Here is a 20,598-nt window from a genome sequence, read left to right as displayed (position 1 = left end):
CCCTGTCACATAGGCGTTCTCCCCCCCAGGCAGGGGAGTGAGCATTCAGGTCACCCGCAATAATGATATTAACATTCTGAAAGTTGTTTACGATGTTCTGAAGGTTTTCCATGAGGTAGTTATCATCCATATCTCCAGGAAAATAGACATTAATGATGATAAGTCTTTCATTATTAATTGATAATTCGATCACAATAGTCCAATCATTGCTTAATTTTGTATGATGCAGTACAGGCAAATCAGTATTGGGCGTTAAAGTGACTGCCCACGGGTAATTACTAGTGCCCTGAATTATTGGGCAGAAAGTTGGTAAACATGTTGGAGTCTTATCCTTGCAATACGGTTCCTGCATAAGCACTAAGTCGTATTTGTACAGTTGTTTACTAAGAAGAGAAGCAGCCGAGATGCTTCTTTGTGTGTTGCATTGTAATATCCGTATTTGTTTATGGTTCCTCTCCATAATCTGTTTTTAATTGTATGCTATTTTTTATTCTTTGATATATTGGGCACTTAGTGTCTCGTGCATTATGAAGTATATCCTTTGCTTTGTCCGCAATGCAGTTGCAGCATTTCGGTTCATCTTTTCGTTTAGGGCAATCACGATATGGGTGGGCTCCCATGCATTGACTACATGTATCGTGAGGCTGCGTGCATTCCCTTGCGGTATGTCCATATAGGCAGCATTTGAAACACTGCAGGACCGGACAGAAGTCCGTGATCCTGCAGCGCGACCAGTTTATATTGATTTTCTCTAGGTTTAGAAATGTTTTCCTTAGTGATGGGGACACTTCTGCAGTCCAATTTTTATATGTTGCCGTTCTTTTCCCCAGTTGAAACTTTACTTTGAATTGTTTATAAAATTCATCTTGAGTATATTGTTCTTGGATCATTTGATTTTGTGTATATATCTCATTTGGTAATTCATCTTTTGGAATATCTTTGTGAACCGAATGTAGAACTACATGGGGCCACCGCTTTTTAGGGGTATGTGCTTTGAGTTCTTTAATTCTTTCTTCAATACATGTTTCTAAAGTTTTTGCATTGCCATGCCCGCTCATTTCGACCGCCACACCTCCTCCTCCGATCTTCCGAAGCCTCTCTACTCTAATGTTCAATTCCGACGGTTTAATCCTTTCCTGTAGTAACGATTTAACTTTATCGCTGTTACTTTCTTCTTTGTTCCTACTATATACCAGTAGTATTTCCCGTGGAATGTTGGGTTGTAAGATGGTTCGATGTGTTTTAGTTACTCCTGCTTTGACAATTGAGCTGTAGAGCGGTGCGGGTGATTGCCTCATGTTCAACTTCTCCTCCAAACTGTCCAGTCTACCTTTAATGGTAGTTGTTAAGTTTTCATTATTTTCTTTGATTAACTCTGTGATATCCTGTTTGAGTGTTTCACTTGTTTCTGTTAGGTTTAATTTGTTACTGACTGTTTGCTTTACACTATTCACTTCCTCTCTCATATCTCCTATAGCTTTTACGGTTCCTAGTTCAAGTTCTTTTATTAATTTCATAAGATCATTTTTATTCACCATTGAATTTAGTTTTTCTTCAATTGCTTCATTTTTAGGTATTTCGGCGAGTGTTATTTTAGCTAATTGTACTAATCTGTTCATCTGTTCTAGAATATATTTCCTGTGTGCTTTTGTTGATAATCGGCCATCGATATATTTTCTTGTCTCTTCTATAATTTCAGAAGATTCTTCTAAAAAGTTTTCCACTGGATAACCTTTGTCTTTTGCCATGATGTTACACAACCAGAAAAATGAATAAAGTTATATCCCTGTGTGTACCTAATTCCCAAATCTGAAGGTATGTTTTGGATAGAGGTAGCTATTGTACCATCGGCTCTGCACTGTTAAGCTTCACTTAACAGTGTAGAGAGAAAGAGATAGGATAAAACTACTTATAACTATTTTAAAATAACTTAATGTATCTTAAATTATTTCTTAAATTATATCGCGAGACAAGGTGATCAAATATTGAAGGTCAGTAGATGTTTCCTCTGTCAGGAACAGGTCCACTAAGAGTAGAAAAAGTCAACAACGAATTCTTATTCCACCACGATCGTTGAAAAGTCCGTTAAAAAGTCCGTTATAGAGCGAATACGATGATAGGTCATTAACCTTGACTGCTGTTAACTTGTTAAAATTTTAAAACTGTCCAATCTTGAAAACCGTTAAAGGTAGGTTCACCAAATTTGGCAGTATGAGGACGAACAAACCCGGTAACCAGTTCCGTCGGGGATTTGACTTGATGACCGTGTGGAGGCCCGATGCGGGCCGCCGAAATTTGATCTTTAAAGTTCAATTTCACGAGAACCGCAGGGTCTATAGCCTTCAAAATTTGAAGTTATACTCGCATGGTTGTAAGTTATCACCAGACACTGTCAGATTCCGGTTATGTGGTCTAGAAGTCCGGTAAATCGGTCCCGAATCCTTGAAAACTTAAAAAGGTCATTTAAAAAAAAAAATTGGGTCCGCCGATATAAAAATGATATTAACAGGATCACACTGACTAATACAATCAAACTATGCACAAAAAACCGCACTATAATTCCTTTTTTTTCCGATAAAAACCGAAAAGTTTACGAGCACGATTTTCAAGCTGTCTCCAGTCCTACGCGCGCCATCTACTCTAACTAGAGAGACTATTACATCTGTCTATTATTAGATATATGGCAAGAAAAAGTATTTATTTCTAACCAAAACTTCCATTTTGCTTGTTGATGTTTGTGGCTAACCACGTAGTTATGTCAGTTTTATCATTGCGTGTAATAGCCAGGTTCTTCTCAAGTGGACTGCCTGTGCGAACAGCATGATGTTCGACTGGCGACAGTCACAATCCAGATTGTAGGTAAATCGAGATCGAAGTAAGTCGTGGATTGTGTGTGAATGTAGTATAATGCATATGCAAATTATTAAATTTGCATATCTTTGTTACTTCTACTGGTCTTGCAATTTACATGTGGCCAATCTAGATTGAAATGCTCGGTGCAAACAGGATATTAGGATATGTGGTACCAGTCGGCTTGGGCTGTAAATGCTATCAGAGATGGTTTGCAGCAGCTGAACTTCCAAATAAGTGTAGAAAATGCCTTAGAGATGACAGCAAGCTGAATATCACCGGTTAACCACTTGTCCAAATTTTTTCTAGGAATTTTTAATTAAACATAAAAAATACTTAAAACTGAAAAAAAGGAAAGAAATGTGTTAATTTTGAAGAAAAAGCTTCAAACTTTATTTTCCATTGTCTTGCCTTTCTGCAAAATTTGACACTGATGCATCATTGTTTACACAGCTGGATGACCTTGAGAACATCTGGTGTTGGATTTCCCGGGACATTCTCAGATGTCTTGCGAGGACAAGGGTTTAAAGTAGGGTGAATACTAGCTGGAGGTATATTTTTAAATATTTTAAAAAAATTAAAATTTTTATTGCAATTTCCGACCCCCCGATTTAATTAAATGTATTTATTATAAAATATATTAATTAAAAAAATTAAAAACTATTGGAGGTCGTTTTTGACATCAGAACTAGCTTTAAATAACTTTACCAAAGTAAAATCCGTGCACTACAACTTTAGAACAATTAATTAAATTTGATTAAAAAAATTGCATTAAAAAACAATTAAGCGTTAATCATGCATCATTAAAGGTAAATTAAAATCACGATAAAATTTTTCGCGCGGGAAAAAATTTTTGAAAAAATTTGGAGAACTTTGGAAAACTTAAAAAACATTCCAAAAACCCAAAAACATTTTTGGGGGGCCAAAAGGACCGAGTTTTCTGTACGCTATGGAACTTGCCCAAGTTATCTCGGGTCCAGACGGCAAGGGGTAAAATAGCTGATGAATGAGACTGTATTCTGGAGCTGCATGGCTTTGGTTTGTTGATGCATGCAATTGCCATGTGTGTTGGGCACAATGTGAGCACCATCCAGCAATATGTGACATGATGGATGCAGGAACTTTGCAAAATACCAAAGAAGGCATTGATTGTGCCAGTACATGATAGAATGCACAGACTGGCAGACTCACTGAATGGTCCATTGGGACCTGTTTGCCATAGCACATGATATCAAAGCCACCTGTTAACATCAATGGGTGCATTTGTGTCCACCAAACTGTTCACAACAGATTGCATGAAGTTGGGCTGCAAGCATGGCAACCAGCAACAGGGGTGCCATTAACTGCTCAACGTAAGGCTGCATATGCCTGGCATGGTGTTGTCATCATCACAACTGGACCACTGAATGGTATTGGGTATTGTTTATGGATGAATCCTATTTCTGTTTGTGGAGGAATGAGTCGTGGATGGGTGTGGCAGTATCTACATGCCAGCCCTTTTTGCCAAGTGTAACACCAGTCCCACACTGGGCATCATGGTTTGGAGAGGCATGATGTTCAATCAGTGGATAGCTCTGGTGCGCATTTCTGGTATTCTGACAGTTGACCAATACATCACACAAATTGTGAAGTCTGTGGTTCTGCTGCTTGTGCAGGCTACATCCAACATTGTTCCAGGAAGACAATGCTCGACCGCATATCTCACAGCAAACTCTCACAAGCCTGAACAGAATTCACATCCTTCCCTGGCCAGCAGCCTCGCCAGATCTCTCGCCCATCAAACACTTGTGGGACTTCCAGTGTGAGGTGCACCAGGGACCACTGCCACATACCGTAGATGACATATAAACTACAGTGGATGCAACTTGGCAAGGGATATTTCAAGCAACCATTAATCTCTTCATTGATAATATGCCTCATCATACAGCTGTTCCTGAGGGATCATATTTCTTACTGAATAAACAGATATCTGTTGCATATCTGTATTTGTTCTTTTAATCATTTGCATATGTCTCTTACCTCTGCTGGTCCTGCAAAGTGCATGTGGATATGTGCATTCCTTTTTGGTGTTTCAATTTCACTTTTGAGAAGTATTATTTTTTTTACTTAAATTTTTAATTCTTCTCAAATAGAAAGTTAAACCTTAACATGTTAACTGCCATCCGCTGTGCCGGCAGTTGTACTGGCATTGGCCGTACAGTGCCGTTCGACCGCCCGCTGTCGCATAAACAATGAAGTTTCACTCAAGGTTAAATTATCCTGACTTCGTAAGATATTGTTCTGCATGCTAGTGGTGGCCTCTCGTGGACATCTATGCAGTTGGTTTTAACGCCGGCGGTCGGATGGCCTGAGCGTCCCTTATCTATGACCACTGGCGCGTTGTATGGCCTCATGAAGTGGTTCAATAGCCAGAGATCATAATTTTTTTTAATAAAAATCTATTTTATATCTGATAGTGTTTTTTTTTATTAGTAAATAGTTTAAAATATCGAAAACTAGTTTAATTATTTTTTTTTATCGCATATAAAGTATATAAGTGCAAAATAATATATATTTACAGAAAAAAAACAACATGTACGGTCCAAACAAATTGTAAAATACTTAAATACTTTTAACACACAGATGTGAAAAGTTTTAAGTAGGGGAAAAGGGCCATATTCTGGTCACCATCTCTGGTCTCTCGTCTCTCACAAGCCAGTTGCTGATTGGCTAATCCAAATGATTAGCTAATCAGCAACCGGATTGTGAGAGACGAGAGACCAGAGATGGTGACCAGAATACAGCCCCAGGTCTAATTACAGCGGGTTGTAAAGTAAATAGCCTGGGGGAAATAGTCTCCCGTTCAAGGCCATACAACTGCAGGTGGCCGTTCATATATTTTTCTTATCTTTGCTCTGCTGATTGTTATATAACGACCCTTTTATTTACATTATAATAAAATATTAGATATCAAATTTTCTCATTTGGCGTGTCATTATGCAAAATATCATATTACAGGTGACAGTTAATGTGTTAAACTTCCCATGTGCATGACTACCCCAAAAATAATTTGGCAATTTATAAGTATGTTTAATTACAGAATTTGGACTTAGTTATATTTTGTTTCTGTGTATGTGTTTTTAATAATAAAATCATTTTATATTATAAATCTATATTTTTTTAAAATGAAATGTGTATTTCTAATTGTTTTTGATTTGATGAATATTAAAGTTTGCTAGAAACATGATGTGTATTAATAAGAAACTGTATGCTAAAAAATTTTTTAATACTACGATAATAATTTTAAGATAATTCTAGATATGAATTGAATTCATTTATTATAAGATATAATTATTGTTTTAAAAATAGTTATATTAATAATGTTAATGAATTTCAATTTTTGTAGTTCATGACAAGTCGTATAAATTGGGTTGTGCAAAGTTCTGCAGTTGATTATCTTCACTTAATGCTTGTGTGCATGAAATGGTTAATAGAAGAGTATGGAATAAATGGAAGATTTTCTATAAGTATTCATGATGAAGTACGCTATCTTATTCAAAGTGAAGATCGCTATCGGGCAGCTCTTGCATTGCAGATAACAAATTTACTTACTAGAGCAATGTTTGCACATAAAGTTGGAATGAATGATTTACCTCAGGTAATCTATAATTTTCTATAATAAGTTAATAAGTAATTCACAGAAATAGTAATGAAAATGATCAATTAAAAAATAATTTTTTAATTAATAATAAAATAACATACTTTCAAACAGTTTTTTCTTAAGCATCATATAAACTTATCTGTTTTGTGAAATAATTTTACTGTTTTTACAATGTTATTTTCGTTTGTTTTTTAAAATAGTTTAATCTATATTTATTAATAATTAATTTTTCAAATATATCAAAGAATTGGACAAAACTACCCTGACAGTTAAATTAACTAACTTTATTCATCAATAAATAATCTTGAAAATTTTGAAAATTATGTCAATTTCGTGAATAAAAGTTTATTGAACATTAACATTATAATCTTAACTTTCTATTTTAATTATAAATTGTTTCCCTTTGTGATGCATTCATCTTATATAACCTAACTAATATAACTGTCAGATGATTTTTGCTCAACCATATATATTTGATATCAGTTAAGTGATAAAAGAAATTATATGAAACTTATATACTGATTAGAATGATTTTATATTAGATTAAACTATGTAAATTTAATTTAAGATATGCAGAAGGACTTTGACTCATCTCCATTTCTTTACAGAAACTGTAACAACCAAAAAATGCTAACTTAAGGAGTCTTGTAGGCTTATTAGATTAGATTTTTCTTGAGATGTACTGCACTGTACATCTTATTGTCAGATCTGCAGAATAAAAGTTAACAAAACTGATATAATGGTTATGTAATGGTAAAGCATTATATAATCAGTTTTGTTCCAATCCATTATATATAAAATAGAACAATTTTTCTTAATCTGTTGTTAGTGTATTGGAATGTTATAATTTTGAGATAATTTTCTGAATTGCTTTTTATATTGCTCTTTTGTTTTTTTACTTTTCTTAAAAATGTCCAAATTAAATAATGATTATTTTAACCTCACATAATCATTACTATTGACATAAATAAACTGATGAGGGTTTTTTTACTTTAAGGCAAATTATATTACACAGTTTGTCACTTGAGATTTTTGCAAGAGTTGAAAATTGTCAAAAATTGGATGCTAAGAGGCAAGAAACCTTTGAAGCATTACAATTTTGGCAAAAACACATAATTTGTTAATTAATTCAATGGGGAAAATTGATAAACTTATTATTAGAAGTAGTAAGAGTGTAAAAATATGAGCAAATAGAATGTACCAGTACAACAGATAACTCATGTAAAAAATTTTTGTTTGGACACTTTTCTGGTTAAAATAAATATAAACATTATAATATAAATAAAATATAAACATTTCTCAATTTAATTTGACAGAAGTTTTCATCAAACTAACCAATGACTGCACCAGTACTAGGTTAACAAAATATATGTTCTATTTTTAAATGTTACGCTGTTCTACATCAGTTTTTTTTTTTTGTAGATCTGATGATGAAATATATAATGTCTTGAGAAATGTTTAAATCTGAATAAATCTACAAGACTTCTTAAACTTTTGAGCATTTTTATAAGCTTTTTTATTTTGAATTGCTAAAAAATTTAAAACTAATGAAAACTGTATTTATATACATGTAGCCTTCAGTTTACACCAATTCACAATAACGGTGCTGTGCAATTCACCGTTTCACTGTGTAATTCCCCAATTTTCCCTATGTTAGACTGATTTTCATTTCAGTGTTGACATATTTACTGAGCCGCAACATTGTACATTCATTAAAACAAAGATTTTTATTGACTATATTTATTTTTTCTGTTTAATAATATTAAAATAGTAAATGTTTACATACCCATGTATACAAGAATAAAGGTGATGTCGTGGTGATATCGTGTAATGAACATGATTGGTCAATTTGAACTGGTAACAAACACTGCCGAGGAGAGTTCATTGAGGAACACAATTGGTTAGATTTGAATTGGCGACAGGTGTCTCAAGGAAGAGACCATTGGCGAAAACATCATGCAATGTGGCAGACTTGGTATAGAGCCATGTCTAGCATAGCTGCTGATTAGTCAGCCGATGGCTGTCAACAACTATATAAGGTTGATGTGGAAGCAGGAAAATCAAGTTTAGATCCGTCTTGCTTACTGAGTTTTACCATAGCAAAGAAAATATTACTGCTAGCCAATTGTTCATCAGTCATCGTAAAGTGTCTTCTCAATGGACAAGTACAGGAGATAAGAATTGGAACTTTTCATTGTGTTATTGGCCAATTGTGGAACTGTTTATAAATTTTAACTTTACTGGAGGGTTATTATGTCAGATAAAAGAAGTGCAAATGTAGAAAGGAGCATCACTGCATCCATTTGACCATATTCTGAAATTCGTAATGAAATTAAATCTAAACAATTAAAGATGGATACTTTTTTCTGAAAAATGTAAGAGATCTGAAACTTTGAAATATCATTTGTTTTTCGTAAGATTTTTTAATAAAAACATTTCACTTTATTTTATTATAAAATAGATTTTTAAAATTAAATTTATAATATATGTATTTTGCATTATATTGTATTAATAAATAAAATTATTTGCTTATTTTTCACTTATGTAGAACCTAACCTCTACACCTCACTGTAAATATGGGTTCATTTTATGTCAATTCGATTTGCGCTAGCTTTTGTAGGAACAGAACTGCAGCATAAACCGAGGGCTACCTGTACTAATAAAAAATGATTAAAATGTAATTTAATATTGACATCTTACTGATAAGACTTGCTTTGGATTTATGATTGTTTACTTTATGAAAAAATATCTAAATTTTTTCATAAAGTAAACCATCTAAAATTTTTATAATATTTATTAGTTATATTAATTACTTTAATAAATAACATTGTTATGTATTAAAATAATTGATATTATAAAATAAATGAATATAGTGGTACACATTAAAATAAAATATAAAATTTATTGTGAAGAAAATATTTTAAGTAAATTAAAATTTAGCATATTTTTATCTACTATTAGGTATTGCTTTGTGTGTTTATTTGTTTATGTACATGCTTTGTATATGTGTGCATTTATAGTTGGCTCCATTTTAGTGCCTTTGAAATAATGCCATTCTCTCCAAATGCCAAAAAATTGGTATGAATGGATCTTCTACTATCTACATAACATGTACATTTCTGAAATTATGTTACCTTGTTAAGTGGAAAGAAATGGAGCTGCCATTTTTCTTTTAACATACATTTTATTGAACAATTTTTACTTATTTATGCTCTTTTGCTCAAAAATAAGAAAAATATTAAGCCTCTAAGGAATTTTGAAGGTTCAAACTAAGCCCTAGTTTGTATTGAGTTTATATTTAGTTTCTGTTCATGCTTTTGTCAGAAATAAGCACTACAGGTAGTGTGGCAGATCCTTTGGAGTTGACACAATGTGTCAGAAGTAATTCAGCTGTTCAACTCTACATCATGATGACTTTGAGGAGACAAGAATTTTCTTTATGAAGGTGACGGTTCTAGAAAATCAGAGCTAAGGATACATAAAAGGCAGTCTGCAGAACCATTGTTTTGGTTTGAGTGTTTTGTTCAGAGCTGCAGAGTCGGTAAAAAAATACTCGACTCTGACTCCTGATAATTTTAGTAGGCCAACTCCAACTCCTGACTTCGGCAAAATTAAAAGCCAAGTCATTTTATGGGGGCAGAGATGCTCATAGGGGGTACCCTACTCTGAACTCTGAAAGGAGCCCTGGCATTTACCCAAATACTTTTATGGTTAGTATTTTTAATTTTTAACTTACGTTAATATTTATTTGTATAAAAAATTTTTAACAAATATTTAATAAGTGGAGAAAGGAAGGTGATAAAATTCAACATCTACATATCTTTATTCTACAACATTTGCATTTCAATTTCACCTTTCCATAAAATTTTTATAAGTTATAATAATGGATGCCTAAAACACGTGATATGGACAGCCAAAGGAAAATCCTTCAATTTAGAGGAGTATATAATAAAGAAAGCTAAGCTTATAAGTGCTGTATATTATCTTAATTATACAATAATAAAAGTTAATATATGAAAGTAAAGATATTATTTTTACTACATTTGTAATTATGGTACAGAAAAAACTCATAGAATATAATCATTGTCTAATAAATTACCAAATGATCGCCTAAATATCGGGCTATAATTAAATGATTGAAATAAAGTAATTTATTCCAATCAATTAATTACAGCCCGATATTTAGGCGATCATTTGGTAATTTATTATATACTATTCAGGCTTTGAGTTGTTATTTATATATAATCATTGTCTTTATATCAATATATCATGTATACAACCGTCTTCTGTTTTCACCAATTCACATGCGAAGAAGTATTTACTTTCAAAACTTGGGGCAGCACCGTCACTGTAAAAACTTTGCTAGCAGGATTTCCAGAGGATTTGTGCCAGCAAAGTTTTATAATTTATAATAATGAATTATAATAATGGATGGTCCATTTCAGCAAATTCACTCTGTTAGGCCAAGACTCCACTAGCATAAAAACAGGTGTAAAAACCCTCGCCATGAAAGTTTTTAATCATGTCACCATGATATTTTACACCTGAGCAGGTCATAAAACCAGCATAAAAGTGAGTTGAGCAGTGTTCAACTTTCGACATGAATACGGCCATAAAATGGTACCATCCACCAATCAGAAGTCAGTGAAATCTATTGGAGATATACCAGGTGCAGAAATTTCACTTAGAGAATGTGCAAGAATGTCATCAATTTCTGAATTTCTGGACGCCAAGGCTATAGTTGTTGCTGCTGCAAAATTGGTTGTAAATCTAATAGATGCAAATGCTACAAAAAAAAATTATGTAATTCCAAATGTCATGAAATTGTTAATTGCTCGAATAAAGTAAAAAACATTTAATTTTTTATGTAATTTATACCAAAAATGAAATTCCAGAAGTTTCCTGTAAGTAAAGTAAAGCCATATATTAACATATATTAACTTTGCTTGTTATACATAACAATGTTATTTATTAAAGTAATTAATATAACTAATAAATATTACAAAAATTTTAGATGGTTTGCTTTATGAAAAAATTTAGATATTTTTTTCATAAAATAAACAATCATAAATCCAAAGTAAGTCTTATCAGTAATATGTCAGTATTAAATTACATTTTAATCATTTTTTATTAGTACAGGTAGCCCTCGGTTTATGCTGCAGTTCTGTTCCTACATGGCCTCATAGGGACCACAGTTTATACCAGTATGATGTCCTCGATTTTTCATCAGTTGTACAAAACATAATCCTTCCAATCATTTGTTAGTCTTCACTTAAGGACTAAGCATATTTTCTGTCTTGATTACATCTTTCTTCTGAACCCTGACTTTGTGAGTGTCTGGGCTTTCCATGCACCATTTTTAACTCGTGCCACATACTACACATTTCTTTGATGATGTTATTGGCAAATTCTCTGCTGTTATCGCTTTATAGAATACTCAGTGCACCGAAAATTGTAAAAATGTCTAAAAGAACATATGCTACATCTTCAGCCTTTTTGGTTTTTAATGGTCGTAATTTATCGAATTTAGTTAGATGGTCTTGATACACGATTATAAATTTATATTGCTTTTTGGCTTGTGACTACATGTCAATAAGATTGACCTGAGTTCATTTCATTACATAAAATTGGTTTAACTACCAAGCCTTTCTTAGGAATATTCTGCTTTTTCTGACGGATTTCACACAAGTTCAAATAAATTATGATCATCTCCTTTGTAATATTTTTATATTTCATACTTAATTCTTTTTCCATATGGTTTATATCGCCATGGCCAATAGCAATATGGGCATCATTCAATATCTGAAATATTTCTTCAGAGTGAACATAATACTTAATAAAATTATTCTCTTTTATAATAGATACATCATCAAATCTACGTAAACACTGATATTCTCCTGGTAACTTAAAAGTAACTTTTTTTTTTTTTTTTTGACTCTTTCACTTTTTGTAACATTGACAAATATGCTGATTTTGTAAAAATTTGACTGTTCTAACCTTTTTCTGATATTAACTTGTTTAATCGGTTGTTGAAATGATTATTCATATCACTTAATGATTGCTCCATGATCATTACTTTTTTCAAAGAAGAAAACACTATTTTAAGAGACAAAAGTAAAATTAAAATGTCACACAAGATTAACTACTGGTCACATAAATTTAAAATCTGATACTAAACGAAATACACATGCGCAACTCAAATGCAAATGCTGATTGGCTAGTGTATGTTGGATGATCACTCCTCAACGTATTATCATCACTTTGCCCGACTAGGTGATATCAGTATTCATAATAACCAGTCAATTTAATAAATTATGTTAAACACCTGGAATTTATTACAATGCCTGATTTTGTTTGTCATTGTTCATAACACTCGTATTAATCACTTAGTCCATAACATATACATTATAACTTTTACTTTCCTAGCTGTTATATATAACAGAGAGAAAGTATGCAATTGGTCAAAAATTTATCCCTAAGTTTTTACATTTTTGGACTTGTACCTTGAAATGTCAAGAAAGGCAAAAAATTTGGGGGGTTTTTCTGTATATATGGATGTATTTGTGTGTGGGGAGCACAATTTTGTTCACCCTCTTTGAAACTTAATAACTCCCATGGTTTTTGTTGAAATTTTCTGAAAGTTTGCAGGGAGGTTTGTGTATCAGTGGTATTGATGCTATTAAATTTTGATGGTTAAAGGTTGAGGGGTAGGGAGATAAAGGGGGTCATGTTATATCTGTAGTAGGGTCTGACCAAATGATGATTTTACTCATTATTAGCATTTACAATTTTTTACAAAACCTGTCCCTATCCTCAAAATTTTCTGAAATTTTCTGAAAGTTTGCAGGGAGGTTTGTGTATCAGTGGTATTGATGCTATTAAATTTTGATGGTTAAAGGTTGAGGGGTAGGGAGATAAAGGGGGTCAATGGTTCAAATGGTTCAAATGGTCCAAATGGTTCACAGTATGGTCATTTTGATCATTTCTTGTTTTTCATGTTTTCTATATTCATTTTAAATGAATATAATACTTTTCTTTATTTGTCAAATAATGCTTTCATTATTTATTGCAAATTTTTGTTAACTATAACATTGAATTATTCCAACTGTTTTTTTTTTTTTTCAAAATTTGAATGTATGTTCAATTTTATTTGACCTACTTTGATCTGACTTACAGGATTTATATATTCCCAGAATACATATTTTATGTGTTAATTAATTAGAGAATTTTTATTTCAGATAAAGTAGCAAAAACAGTATCATACAGTCATAAGAAAGTTTTCTGCAATTCTTATATATTTATATATTTTTTGTATACTCAGAGCAAAATGATTTCTATAATGTTTCAGGCTTTTTTCTGCTACTATTAATAATTAAATTTTAAGTAATTTGGTATTAGAGGTAAGCATTAGGCACCATCCCTTATTTAATTTAATAATTATAATAAATTAATATTTGTTAAATAATTTGGAATATTATGTAAGAAAAGAATCTATCTGGAGAGAGGGGCTCAAACTCACAACTTCCACTTACTATGTGGATGCATTACCAGTTACGCTACCCAGACAACAAGTAATTCTTCACTTCCAGACATTTAATTTTTGATATAACCATCCAGAATTTTCTTGTAATTTTCTAAAATGTAAAAATTTTGGAGAGATCATTTTTTGACTGATAGCTATACTTTCCTTCTCTTATATATAACAACCAGGAAAGTAAAAATGTGCAGTTATTTTGACTAATGTATTGTGAAAAACTGTAAATACGAAGTTTAAAACTTCTTATTTACAGTTTTTAAATTATAAAGAGCATTTTTAAAAACAAATTTTTGAAATTATTCTTTAAAAGTATCAAATGAGTTTAAACATAATTGATCTTGACTAATGCTTGTACTAAAATGATTGAAAAGATGCTTTGCATATTCGTGGATAGTAGAACCACAGAAAGGAGGAGTTTCCTCTGAATGATATTCAATCTAGTGCTTAAAGCTTTTTCCAATTTTTCAACAGTTAGAAACATTTGAATCATATTTTTACAAAGTATCTATTACATAAGTGAATCATAGGACTATTAAAATTAAAAAATGAACTATTTTAAATAAAGTACACAAAAGAACTATTACTATTATAACAATATTTAAAAAAGAAAATTATTACAGCTCAACTTTAAATTATGCATTTTTATACTAGCAGTAAATTGTAAATTCAATTGGGTGTGAAGATTCTATTGTTAAAATGCATTTATTACAAAAACTTGATTAATTTAAACTAATATAGAATTATGCATGATTTAAATCTGCATATAAGTTTTTTTAAATTCCTAAAATAATATTTCACTAATGTTGATAATGATAATCAGTATCCTTACTATATCCAAATAAATATCCAAAATCAATATCAAGTAATCAATATCCAAATAAATATATTTTTGGTTAAAAGTAAAAACAAAAATGTTATATTTTGAATAATGATTTAAATTTTATTAGTCAATTGCCTTCTTCAGTTCTGTGGACATTGATACAGTTATTAGAAAAGAAGTGGATATGGATTGCAAAACACCATCAAATCCTCATGGATTAGAAAGAGGATATGGAATACCACCAGGTATGAATATGCTTTAAACTTATAGTTTTATTTCACAATTAAAATTTTATTTTATTGAAAAATATAACTTTAAAATTTTATTTACAATCTAAATACAATCTGTCTGACTCGTGATTATTAGTCAAAACTAGTGCATTAAAATTATTTTCAAGTCTAAACAATTGGTCACATTTACTAATGGTACAGTACAACAATTAAATGTCAAATGTCTAATAATACTATAAAGAACAATTAATAATGTAAGGTTTGATGACAGAGACAAAAATTATTTTGAATAGCTGATATGTTTGAAATGAGATAAGGGTAATAATTGGAACTATTTATCTTTAAATGGCAGTTAATTAAAATAACATACATTTACAAACATAAGTAATTATTACCTGAATTAATTCCTCTGTTGTAATGTGTACATAGTATAAAAACAACATTCACAATTTAATATTTGTTGATATAGACATCACTCTTGTCAAGAAATTAAACAATTCTTAAATGGGTGATTCAAAATAGTAGAGTCCCATACAATGCAGAGATTTGTTATGCTTTATAGGAAATTGCGTTATCAAAACCTGCATTTTCATATGAGTTATGACAGTTTTAACCTTGATAAGTTGAAAAAAAAAGTATACCTCTGATCAACAAAATTTGAGGGTGTTGCTTGCTTTATTTGTGCATTGTACGGGACTCTACTGTAATTACATATCGCTTAATCTCTTGTCAGGAGCAATGTTTGCACCTACAAATATTGAATCATGAGTGTTCTATTGTATACATATTTCTATTATTTTCATGCTAAAACAGAGGATTTGATTTGGATAACAATTACATATTTTAATTAATTACCATTTAATGACAAATACAGTAAAACCTATAATTTCAAATCCCTCTTTACTAGATTGCTGATCCCAGTGAACAGCCTATATAATATGTTTTTCTACTCCTTGAGTCAAACAAAACTTCAGATACAGTGAAACCGCCATTAATGAACACTCCCAAATAGCATATACCTCTAGTTAATGGACATTTTTACAAACCTCAGATCCTCTTTAAACAGGACATCTATTATATTTACCTCTAAATAGTGGATGCTAGCTCGTCCATAACCAACCTTACAAAAACACAATGTCCTGCATTTAATATTCTGAAACAATTAATTATGTACAAAATATTTTAAAATGAAAACAAAGAATTGGTTCAAATAGGAATAAGAGAAGAGGGCAGGTTGTAAAATGCTGAACAATACTCTTTATCCATTAGAGAAGACAAATCTGGTTAAGTTGTCAATTACTACTTATTGTCATACATATTAATGTTATTAAACTTCTGTTATTAGTGAGGTTGCAGCTGAAGTTTTCAATGCAAAAACATGTATGTAAGACGTTCAGCGCAGCCTTCCTGTAAGATTAAAAGTTTGACAATGGTGTTTGGAATGTTGAGCATGATTTCACTGACATTCCAAATGCAATTGTCAAACTTCTAGGCTTACAGGAAAGCAGCGCTGAACATCCAATGTTCACATTTTCATGTTGAAAACATCAGTTGCAATTTCACTATTGTTCAAATTAAGCTTAAGGTACCAAGAAACCATAAGCTTTTCCTGAGTTATTCGTTCAATAGTAAGAACCGTAGTACAGTAGTAATGAAATGAAACTTAAAATGGTTATAACGATGGCATTTGTGTGGTGAAAATTCAAAGGTCATGTTATGAGGTAGATATGCCAGCCACTTTAAAGTGTTGATATTTAAAGTGACATTCAGTATGCTCATATATATGACATCATTTATGATCTTAATAGCTTTGTGGTTGCTAAAGTAATTTTTTAATAAATCATTTATTGAAAAAAGCAAAAATGTTTGAAAAATTTCACCTTGATAACTACAGACAAATCACTATATCAATTTTTATTACTCACTTAGATCACAAATGATGTTATAAATGCAAGAATATTGAATACATTTCCATCCCTTGAAGTGGCTAGCAAATCACCTTTGTAACTCTACATTCAACTTCTCGCCACCTAAACCACCTTCATCCATTTTTCTTTTTCATTACAACAGTCTACATTGTTTTTGATGAATTAATAATTAATCAACATTTATGTTTTGTTATAATTTTTATGTTCCATTTAAAGTATCCTGTCCAATATGTTTGCTATTTAGAATTCAATTAAGATGAGATTTTTACAGCTGAAAAGATAAGTAATATATATATGTATATACATAATTATATTTGTGGGTAGGACAAAGTTGTACCTCTTTTTGTCAGCAAGTTTTCTGAAAACTGCCCACGTGTCAGTGGATGGCTTGTCTATGGTTTTTTATCCCGAACAGTCAGGATTCTTTTGTCAGGTCGAGTGGAGGAGGTGAGAGGGGTCGTCGGTAAGACATTGGCAATACTTAGATAACATAATACAACAACTTAGATAATACAATTAATTACAACTTAGATAACATAGTTACATTGAGATTATATGGAGCTTACACGCAGAAGTGGATGGGTGCGTGCTGAGAGTTTAACCCTACTTTTAGGCCTAGCAGAGTTTCTCCCGTACTTAGGTATAGGAGATTAGGGTTGGCTTAGGCCTGGCTAGTTGCTTGTTTTGCTTGGCCTACTTTTAGGCTTAGCTTGTTGGTTGGAGTTGGCACTGCTAACCCTAACTTTAGGCTTAGCCGTGTTCGGTGCTTTGGATGTTTGTGCCTGTCTTCTCCACGCTGGTGGTGGCCATGTTGTCCTCCTCACCAAAGTAGGATTACAACTGTGGAAGACGACATTGAGAGCCATTGATACATCGTGCTCCTGTGGATTACTTAGTGCATGTTGTGTGGGTGTGACTGTGCTGTGTCTACAGATGTTTTGTTGTGCAACATGTAGCCAGGGCTGTCTGGTTAAGACAGGTGTCTCACCAATTGAGACTGTGCTGGAGTAGCTGGGCACCTCTTGTCTAATTTTATTTTGTTTGGAGGGACACCCGATTGCAAGATCGGTTCTGCCCCTCTCCCTTCACTAAGTTCACTAAGTATTTAAGTTATTCAAATATTCAAAATCTGGTTAATATTTGAATTGGACAAAAAGAATCATCCATCTCTAAATAAAACAATTAAAGCAATAGGCATTTGTATCTTCAATAAACTTTGGGAGGTTTCATTTCATCACGATATTCTGTTTTTTCATTTTGCCTATTTTATAATTACTTCTATAAAGATATGAAATAGAAAAACAATGTTTTGATATTTGAGATAGTACCTTGTAAACTGCATATCAGTAAGTATTATGCTTTCAGTGGTTGCTGTAGAGATGCAAGATATATAGCAAAGTAGCTTGTGTAGCGGTTTTATTTTTGTTCTAGCAATGTTCTTCAGGGTATATACCATCCTGGGTTATCTGTACAAAATTACAGTGGATTGATTATTAGTACAGTGGTACCTCAGAATACGAAATTAATCCGTTCCGAAACTGAGATCGTATCATGAAAATGTCGTAAGGTGGATCATCTTTTCCCATACGATTACATGTAAAACCAAATAATTCGTTCCAACGCGAAAAACATACTCAAATTAAAGCCAAGTAATACATTAAAAAAAATAACTGTAGTAAGAAAAACAAATGAAAAATGCGAACTAATGTAACGTCGTATGGTGAGTTTTTGTTTGTATCGTGGAGCAAAAATATGTTTGAATTTCATGTCGTATCCTGAAAATTTCATATGCTGGGGCGTTCGTAACCTGAGGTACCACAGTATTCTACAAGTTTTGTTTATTGTTTATGGAAAATACTGTACATTAGCAGCAATATTGTTTTAATTAAGTATAAACTATTTTTACAAGTTAGCTGCAAGTAATTTATTATGTAAAATTTTTAAATAATAAATTATGCCCAAAAATATTCTATTAATATCAGTAGTTAGCAACTATTAAAAAAATATATTTTTCAATTCATTTTGTATAGAATAGTTAATGTAATAAAAGGTTGTTCACTTGTGGAAAAAACAAATAAACAATGTGTTTAATTTCTGATTATATAATTTAAAACTTGAACTGAAGAAATAAATTTAAGTGTAACAAATAATATAATTACTTTTTATTCTGTATTGAATATTGTTTATTAATAATTGTTTATTTTAGAGATAGAGAATATTTTGAAATTACTTATCAGAGAAATTAAAAAATAATAATAATTTTTTGCAATTTTTTATTCTAGGTGAATCTTTAGATATTTATAATATTATCAAGAAAACAAATGGCTCTTTGAAGAATTAATTCAAGAAAGATGCTTTTGTATTTTGATAAAGAGAATATAACATATTCATGTACAAAGGTTTTATTAAAATTATTTATATTTCAGAAAAATATCTAATTTGTCAATATTTTTAAGAATTAAAAAATTTGTTTTAATTGTCAAACATGTTAAAAATTTTATTTTATTTTTTACTTATTAACCAAAACTTTTGTTTTCTTTCTTAACAAATGAATTTTCAAGTGTTATTGTCAAGATTAATTATATATCACACATAGAACTAAAAGCCTCATTGAAAAGTCTAATTTCTATTATTAACTATTTGACAAATTTTTAAGAAATGCCATTGCTTGGTAACATTAATTATTATCAATTAATAATTTTTTAAATTACATCATTGTGCCTAGTTTTATGTATTTTCATGACTAATTAATAAATTTACTAAGTATCCATCTGTCAAAAAATATTTTTAGAAAAATGGAAAGGATAAATACATGATCATTTAAATTTTTGATTGAGAATTTTCATTTTGGTTTTATGATTTGCATCAATAAAAATTTTTCTAAATAAAATATTAAAGCATAAGAAAAAATAGACAATATATGGGTGATTTACAAATGAATGATGTTATGTAGGTGATATTATTGAATCAAAATTTATTTATTTATTTATTTATTTAATTTTAGAAAAATAAAGTAACTTATGGTGACACAGGATATAACACCACAAATTAACTGATATAAAAATACAACTCAATAAAAACAGGCAATTATTTAATGTGACATTGTCACAATGCTGGGCTGCAATTTTTAATTAATTTAATTTAAAATATATTCTCTCCACCTCAAATTAGTAGTTGGCCCCTGTACATCATACTTTTCCTTTAACAATAGAGTTGTGCTGGTCATCTAACACCTTTTGGGAGAAAATGTTTGAATTGAAATAACATGACTTCCAGTTTGCATTGGAAGTTCATATATACAGTCCCTGGCCAAATTATTAGACGTACTATAGTTTTTATGCAAATCTTAATTATCAGCTAGTACAATTTGGTCTTTGAATATTTATTACCAATGAATTTAACCTGTAATGTACAGTTTACTTTATTACATAGGTGCTAACACAAATAAAATGTTATATTTATTGAAAATTTTTGTTTTTATTAACATAGTAAAAAAATACAAAATTGCCATTTAAATTTTAGTATTTTGTTGAACCACCTTTTGCAACTATGAGAGCCTCAATCCGGCACAGCATGCTGTGGATGCAAGACTG

General features: G+C 31.1%; 1 protein-coding gene across 2 annotated transcripts in view; it reads left to right on the top strand.

Moving 5' to 3' along the window:
- LOC111627934 (DNA polymerase subunit gamma-1-like) overlaps positions 1–19,425 on the top strand; it is a 117,193-nt gene extending 97,768 nt beyond the window's left edge. The window contains exons 22-24 of one of the 2 annotated variants that reach the window (XR_002757085.1): positions 6,236–6,487; positions 14,992–15,092; positions 19,288–19,417. Coding sequence is in view for 1 of the 2 variants with exons in the window: in XM_023371625.1 (XP_023227393.1) it covers positions 6,236–6,487; positions 14,975–15,092; positions 19,288–19,346 (429 nt within the window). In the remaining variant the exon portion in view is untranslated. Of the gene's footprint in view, positions 1–6,235; positions 6,488–14,974; positions 15,093–19,287 lie in introns of both variants that reach the window. The other variant, XM_023371625.1, reaches the window with a different exon arrangement.
- The last annotated feature ends 1,173 nt before the right edge of the window (positions 19,426–20,598 follow it).

Source organism: Centruroides sculpturatus, unplaced genomic scaffold (assembly GCF_000671375.1).
Source record: "Centruroides sculpturatus isolate CEXI.00-Female unplaced genomic scaffold, Cexi_2.0 scaffold230, whole genome shotgun sequence".
Classification (NCBI taxonomy): Eukaryota; Metazoa; Arthropoda; class Arachnida; order Scorpiones; family Buthidae; genus Centruroides; species Centruroides sculpturatus.
Note: the sequence above shows the minus strand (reverse complement) of the source record. Positions and strands in the feature narration are given on the sequence as shown.